General features: G+C 51.8%; 1 protein-coding gene across 1 annotated transcript in view; it reads left to right on the forward strand.

The window, feature by feature from the left end:
- Nucleotides 1-2,211: 2,211 nt before the first annotated feature.
- CNTFR (ciliary neurotrophic factor receptor) overlaps nucleotides 2,212-7,941 on the forward strand; it is a gene marked incomplete at both ends in the record, with an annotated part of 20,078 nt that continues 14,348 nt past the window's right edge. Inside the window, 2 exons of the mRNA XM_009083064.1 lie at nucleotides 2,212-2,324; nucleotides 3,130-3,296. Coding sequence (XP_009081312.1) covers nucleotides 2,212-2,324; nucleotides 3,130-3,296 — 280 coding nt within the window. The remainder of the gene's footprint in view (nucleotides 2,325-3,129; nucleotides 3,297-7,941) is intronic.

A 7,941-nucleotide genomic window follows, 5' to 3' on the forward strand; every position in this document is an offset into this window, starting at 1 on the left:
TGTGGAGCAGCACAGCCTTCCCTCCTGCTGGCCCCCTCTACTCCCTCTCCCTCCTTGCTCCCTTCTCCCTGCCTCTGCTGCACTTGGATCTCTTGTCATCTGCTTGCTCCCTCTCAGCCCTGCTCCAGGGGTGCTGGTAGGCGTGCAAGCCCTGTACCTAAGTTTCCCCTCCATAGGCTGTAGTAGCCTCTATACACTCTGTAGACTCCAGCCACAGCTAGCAAAAGCCATGATTATTTTCTGAGCCTGGGCTCAGCTGTGCAATGTCAAGCCAAGATCCAGGCAGCCCACACTGGCAGTCAGTGCTCATGGCAAACCAGCTGGATTGGCCCTCTTCAGATGGCATGTTTGGGATGGTGTTTCCCATCAGGGTCCTGCTGTAGTCCTGGATGTGTCCCTGAGTGTGTTATGCCGGTGAGACCTGGGCTGTGCCTAAGTGGAGCCACAGAAATTTCTGGGAGACCCACAGTCCTGCAGGGCTGTGTGCACGTTGGGGATTTGCATAGGTATGGCTACAGGGATGTCTCATTTTGCATTGATGTTTGAGGCTTTGGCATCCTCCTGGTGCAGCAGGGGCAGACTCATATCCTTTAGTCCTCTGGCACAGCAGGTGCACAGCTTCCCTGCACTAGCATCATAGATTCATGAAATCACAGAATGGTTTGAGTCAGAAAGCACCTTAAAGACCATCTTGTTCCAGCCCCCCTGCCATGGGCAGGGACGCCTTCCACTAGACCAGGTGGCTCAAAGTCCCATCCAGTGTGGCCTTGAACACTTCCACATCAGTATGGGATGTTCCATAGCATGAGACAGTGCACACACACTGCTGTGGGACTTGTGATTTGCTCTTGCAACCCCTGGGGAAAGGAGCTTCCCAGCCTGGAGGGTGGTCCCTGAACTCTTCCATCACTATGTCCTTGTTTGCATCTCATTTTCAGTAATGGTCATGGGTAAGGCATATGCCTCAGTGACAGGGAGGAGACCATGTAGTGGAGTGATGGGGTGTGCTGCTGGGACCGTGGTGGGAGGGTGTGCAGCAGTGTCTGCACTGAGACTGCCAGGTCTGCTAGGTTTGTTTCAAAACCTCTGCTTGGAGAGAAGAGCATGTCCTGGGACATTTCCAGTGGATGCATGGAGATGAAGACTAACAAAGGAACAGAAAGAGGGACTGCCACAGGTTCTGACAGCTTTTCCACGGGGAATCCTGGTGCACATCCAGCCCAAGGAGTGTATTTTATGGCAAGACACTGTACCAAGGTGCTGCAGTTGGAGCCAAACTCTGCTCTTAGCAACGCATGTGTCCAGGTACCAAGAGGACTTTGTTGTCAGTTAAGATAGTTACCAACAACGGCAAAGTCTATCAGCCGAAAGGTATCACTTCTCATCCTCCTGCATGCACTGGGCCTCAGCATTTTGCAGAGTCTTCTGCAGCTCTGGCTGGGCTCCTGCAAAGAGCAGAGTGCATGTATATCCAGGAAAGCTGAGTGCAGTGTGAACACTTTGCTGGGTTTAAAATCCTCTTCTGCCTCTAACCTCTAGGACCAGCTGACAAAGCCAGAGGAAGGTTGCTCCCCACTGGGTGCTCTCATCCTGTCTTCAGTTGCGTCCTGTCTCCTGGAAGGCAGGACCCTGGAATGGGATATTCTGCCCCATGCCAAAAGCATTAACACTGATAGTCCTCCTGCAGAGCTGAATTTTCTCTGCTGGTGTCAGGTTGTTCCTCTTTGTCTCGCCTGTGGTCATTCTTCCTCTCTTTGAGGACCTCTGGTCTTTTGGAGGATCATCCCTCAACAAGTTTATCACCCCTCAGGGATGTGGCAGAGAAAGCTGTGAGCACTGTAGCTTAATGGGGTCAAGAGAGCAACACCTCCTCCTCATCAGCAACATCTCTGTCACAGCCTTGAAGACAATTTTCTCCAGTACCTGCCAACCCCCTTTGCCACTCCATCTGTCATTAGAGCCAGTAAGCTGCCAGGGGAGAAGGTGAGCTGCTGTGCACAGCCCAGCCCAAAGCAAGGCCTCATGGGCGACCTCAGCAGCAGACATGGGAAAAGGTCCCTAGATAATTCCAGCAGCTGATAAACACAGAGCAGGCTCCCCTTGCAAACTCCACCCTCACAAGCTGGCAGCAGTTGGGAGCGGAGGATCATCCCCTTGCTCAGGACCTGGTACTAACTCCACCTCAGCAGGTAATTACCATTTCTCTTTCCCCCAAAGGAGCCAGTGCTGATGTGCCGATCCAACAACTACCCGAAGGGTTTCTACTGCAGTTGGCACCTGCCCACTCCTACCTACATCCCCAACTCATTCAACATCTCTGTCATGTAAGTGTCTGGGAGGAAAGGATGAAATGGGGTGAGTTTTAGTCCCTGCAACCTGGAGCAATCTCAAATAATGACATAAAGTCTTGGGGTAGTGGGTCTGACCTGTGCTGAGCATATGGGATCAATGTCCCAGGAATGGGCATGGGGAAGAATGTTCCAGGGACATACAAACTGGATGTTTGAGACTTGGGCTTTGTGCCAAGAAAGTTTTGATTTCCCTAGAAGAGACCCGGAAAGTACCCATCTCCCAAGTCCCCTTTCCATGTTCCCCAAGACCACACTCTTTGCACCAGTTGTCCACAGTGGATGTTGTGCCTGCTATTGTTTTCAGCACATTTGGCACATCCATACTATTTTCTGCTGTAAGCTGGCTCTGGTCAGGCAGCAACAGTGTGTGTTGATGGCATGATGGCACGGCATCGTTCTCCACCCTGAGTTCTGGCACAGCCTTATACGGGCTGGTGCCATGCATTATCTTCTGGGGTTTGTGTCACCATCAGAAAGGAGACCCCATTCCTCTTATGGGAGGGCCAGATCCAGCCCCAACCCCAGCAGCGTCCCGTCTTCTCCTTGGGGCCAGCATGAGTACATTCACTGCAGTCTCTCTGTAGACTTAGGATAAAACATCACATGCAGGAGGCTGCATAATTCCCGTGTAGGAGGAAAGCAGCCCTTTGGCTGTGGCAGCGACTGGTGCATGGGGATCATGAGCATAGTGGGGACACACAGCTGCTCATTCTGCCTCCTTCCTACAGCAGCTTGGGTGCATCCATACGTAACAGCTCTTTTAACCTCTGTTTTCCAGACACGGCACAAAAGAGATGGTCTGCGAGAAGGATGCCATTCCCAAAAACAGGTGTCACATCAGATACCTCCAACTCTTCTCAACAGTGAAGTACAAGGTGACTCTGACAGTCACGAATGCTCTGGGCAAAAACTTCACCACGCTCACCTTTGACGAGTTCACCATAGGTAATTTCCATGGCAGCAACTGGGCTCTCTGAGGCGGTGTTGGGGTTGGCTTGCTCTGCACACAGCATCATCCGTCAGAGAGATGGGGTGGGGAAGGGACTGTCTCTCCAAGTGGAGCCTCTACCTAACCATGCATGAGATGGAGATGGGGTCTGGGCCAAGCTGGCATCCTCCCCATGCTCCTCTCATTCTCATGGCCCTGCTGTAACTGATGCCAGCTCCTGAGCATCCTGGGGAGCCAGACAGGATGCCCACAGGCAGCCTCCATGCTGGTCACATCAATGGCCTGGTGCCCTGCATGGTCCCATCCCCAGTGCTCCAGATCACCCATGGTTCCTGGCTGGGGAGGCAGCTGCCATATACCCAGGCAAAGAGCTGTGAAAACTGTGTGGTCCAAATAGTGTTGCCCTTCAGTGTCCCTAAAGAGAGGTTTGGGATTTGTGTTGGGAGCAGAGTCATGAGAATTAGGATTGAAAGGGAAATAAAAAATATTCCTTTCTCTTCCCTCCATCCTTAGTCCCACAGTCATTCTCCAGGAGCCCTTACTTTATATGCTTCTAAAAATCCTGTTGCCCCTTTAGCACCCCTTCACTGCCCCATGAGGGCAGTGGATGCTGAGCAATCCGGGACAGGGAGTGGCAGGCCTTGGGGCCTGAGGTGTCCATGTCATGGGCTGTGCTGTAGGGATGCTACCTGACCGTGTCCAGACCTACAGTGGAGATAACCACCCTTCTGACTGTGAAGGGTGAGCAAGAACCAAGCAATCCTGTGCCAAACACAGCAAAACTGAGAGCTTTTGCTACCAGCCAAAGCCAGATTACAGCTTGTGCTGTGACAAAAATGTCCACCCTCAAAGAACAGGAAAAATAGGAGAGAATAGAGTTCAGGAGTACCTAGAAAAACAATTTTCTGGTTACATGTGGCAATTACTGAACCAGAAAAATAAGTGAATCATTGATGTGCAGCCAGCAGTCTGTCTCTGCCTTCAATGTGTTGCTTATCCCAGTCCGGAGAAGCTGGAAGTACCGAATTGCAAAAAGAGAAGCTCCGCTGTTATTCCTGATTTTCCCTTTCTACACCAAATCCTGGAAAATATCACAGAAAAAGCAAGATGCCAGCTCTGAACAGAGCAGAGAAATAATTTTGAAGCACGGACTGTCCTGCTGTGTGTCTGCAGCCAAGGTCCTTGTCTGAAGTTTGTATTCATCAGTGCATTGGGAACGCTGATAACAAGGCAGGGAGCTTAGGAGTGAAGTGGTGGAGTTTCAGCCACTTGGGTGCCTTTAAATGGAAATTGTTGTGTTTGTGGAAGATACACTCCTTAAAAATGAAGGTAACCTCCAGCCTGCAGGGCCCAGGACAGCAATTAAGCTGCATTTTCCAAGTTCTTTGCATTCCCTCCTGCAGGAGTTCAGGGCATCCTCTTGTAACATCTGTATCCCACCCATGCCCTGCCTGGCTTCCCAAACATCTGGTCCTCCATCTAGCATGCAAGGGCAACTCCCCTGAGAAGCACACCCAGCTGCAAGCCTTGGGCATCCCACCACCAGCACAATCCAGATCCAGCCCAGCAGTTTGAACTCAGCCCAGGTTGGAGGAGCAGTGAGCAGAGGCCAGCACTGCCCCAGGCCAGCCATTAGCTCGGGTGTACTACCACTGCCTCTTGCAAGAGTGCCTGGAGGGGTGGAGGGTGTCTGAACACATCCCAGCAGATGCACTGGGAGGTGAGACCACCCAGCATCACCTGGCAGATGCTCCAGGATGGCACCTGGGAAAGGGGTGATGGGCTAATGCTGATAGTAAGGGCTGTGTCCTGTAACCCTGGAGCCAGCCTACTCCCATAACCACCAGCATCTTCAGTATCTAGTGGCCTTTAAATCTCCATGTTCTGTACAGCTGTGAAATTCTCCTCCTCAGGATTTGGTACAGGCACTCTGTATAAGCAGCACAGACAGGGTGGTGACAGTGGTGAGGCAGGCAGTCAGCAGGCTTGGCAGAATCATTACAGGATGAACTCAGCCAAACAATAGCCACCTACCCCTAATGGAGCTTCTCCTTGTGGCATCCCAGTGTTTACAGTTAAAACAAACGCACTGCATTAGTGCATTTTGCCATGTAGTTTTGCCCCAGGTTGCCTGCTGTCCTCCCAGAAGCTTCAGTGTCTCTTCTGGCCCTCTGTTTTGTACTTGCAATCTGGGACTGTGTCCCAGCATGGTGGGTGCAGGCAGTGTGGATCTAGCACCAGGTATATTCCCTGGGAATCTCCACCAGCATCAGCTGGGCTGATGTCATCTCATCTTGGAAGTTTTGCTGGGCTTCACTTTGCTAGATGAAGGGGTGAAAAACCTCTGGCTCAGGGCAAAGCCGCTGCCTTGGCTCATTGGATAAATGCTGAGTGGGAACATTGCAACATCTGCACACATCCTGCTAAAATGACGAGACAGTGTCAACCAACACCTGTGTGATGCTCCTCCTGAATCCAGTGGCTGGGGATGTCAGAGCCTGCCTTGTGTTTTCCCCCTAGCCTAGAGAAACTGTCATGCCTTCTGCATGGAGGCTAAACCCCAGCTGTGAAGCTCTGATCTCGTGCCCTGCTGGGGACAGAGCAAACTGGAGTCAAGGCAAGAGCAGTGCAGGGCAGGCAGTTCTCCCTCCCAGCATGACTTGAGCTGGGACTAGACCCATTGCTGGGTCAGACCACCCATCCAGCCTGGGCAAGCACAAAAAAATCCCTTGGGAAGGAGTGACCTCCTTTGGTTTTGCTTCCTCTCTCCTTGCTCCCTCCCTGGAGCCCTCAGCAGAAAATCCTTTCTCCAGCTGCTTTGGAAGATGGTCTCTAATTAAGTGGAAAGTGACTGGTACTTTCTGTTGCTGTCCTGAGCCCACGCCTTGCTGGTGGTCATGTCGTGCTGGTTATTAGCAGCCAGCTGCAGAGGGTCAGCCTGCATTGTGATTTTCAGTCATGACCATGAAAGCTTTTCCCAGCCCTCGGGTCCCCGTTGCCCATTGGTAGGAGATTCAGACTGCCTTCCTCATCACTTGGCCCCTGAAAATTGTTTTCAGAATAACGTCTTCTGCAAAAGTAATGATACTAATCAAGGTGAGTGTGAGTAGGTTCTGCAAAGCCCTGTGGACATCAGGGCTCCAGTCCCAGGCATGAGGAAGTGGGAAACAGGCTGGAGGGCAAAGGGCCTGGAGGCAGAGGAAGATGCCAGAGAGGAGTGAGGCAGTGTGTCAGGAGCTGCCACCTCCTTCACGATGGCTGGGACAGCACGGAGACATTTGTGGCCCTCCAGGCCACAACCCCACCTTACTCACTTGTGTTTCAGCCCAAGAACCATGTAACTGGTTTGTGAACCCCCCCAGGAAAACTGGGACACCATCACCACACAGCAACACCGGCATCCCACCTCAGCCTTTTCTCCTTACATGATTCTAGGGGAAAATGCACAGCATTAAAAGGAGGAAGGCAGCTTTGGATGGGGCCTTGCAGGTGTGGGTACATTCCCCAAATCTGCTGCCCATCTCTTGTGTGACCTTGAGAATGTCATTTGATCTTCCCAGCTCCAGCTCGGGGGCAATGAAGATGCACAGCATCTCAGAGAGGCTGCACAAGGACAAACATGCCCATGTCTGTATGAAATTCTGAGTCTTTGAACACGGGTATACAGTTGCCTAAGCAGAAGGTCAGTTCAATTCATACTACTTAGGGAGGCAGAATTAAATTACCTAGACTGACATTTGGCTAAGACATGGAGTTTAATATCCCTCTGCTCATGGAAAATGCCAGGGGATATTTAATGGCCACAAGGGATCCATTTTAGTGCTCATTGGAGAGATGGGATGGGCGATGGGCCGCTGTGATGGTGGATGCCACAGGGTCTCAGCTGCCTTTCTGAACTGCCAGCCTCATTTTGAGACATGTCTGACAACAGCCAGGGGCAATGGATAGCTAAAGACTTGCAGTTAAGGATGAGCGTGCAGTGCCTTAAGGAGAAGCTGCTTTCTGATGCTCTTCCTGCTCTCCAAGCCCTCACTTGGACACAGCAGCCAATAACCATGCGGGAAGAGCTGTGAGTAGCCTCCTGGCCAAGTCCCCTTCCCAGGAATGTCTGATGATGCTCCCTCAGCTCTGCAGGATAATATTACATCTGGTTTTATAGCCGCTTAACCAGTACTCAGCCTAATGCCCATCATCCATTATTATTATTACTATTACTGCTTTTATTACGTTACTGCCTGCAGGCGCTCGGTGAGGACAGGGCTCTATTATACTAGCTGATGTACAGCCAGACAGCCCCTGCCTCACCATGTGCAGGCTGAATGGAGGCAGACAAAGGCTGGGGAAGGAGGAGCGCTCGTCCCTGTCTGCGGAGCAGGGACCCAGAAGGCTGCAGGGGATAAAAAACTCCTTGAAGGTCACATAGAAATCGGGGAGCTGGACACAGCCCACCAACCCTTGCTCCTCAACTGGCCCCTCTGGGACCAGCCCAGGTGTTTCCCGTGATGAGCACAGCATAATGAGGTCTGTCCTAAGAGACATAGCTCTGTCCTCTCTGGACCAGCTACAGGAGGTGCAGTCCCCTCTCCTGGCTGTTGCGTCTTCACTGCCTTGGAGAGACATGGCAGGAACAGTTTTGGCTTT

The sequence above is a fragment of the Acanthisitta chloris genome, unplaced genomic scaffold (assembly GCF_000695815.1).
Source record: "Acanthisitta chloris isolate BGI_N310 unplaced genomic scaffold, ASM69581v1 scaffold23409, whole genome shotgun sequence".
Lineage (NCBI taxonomy): Eukaryota > Metazoa > Chordata > Aves > Passeriformes > Acanthisittidae > Acanthisitta > Acanthisitta chloris.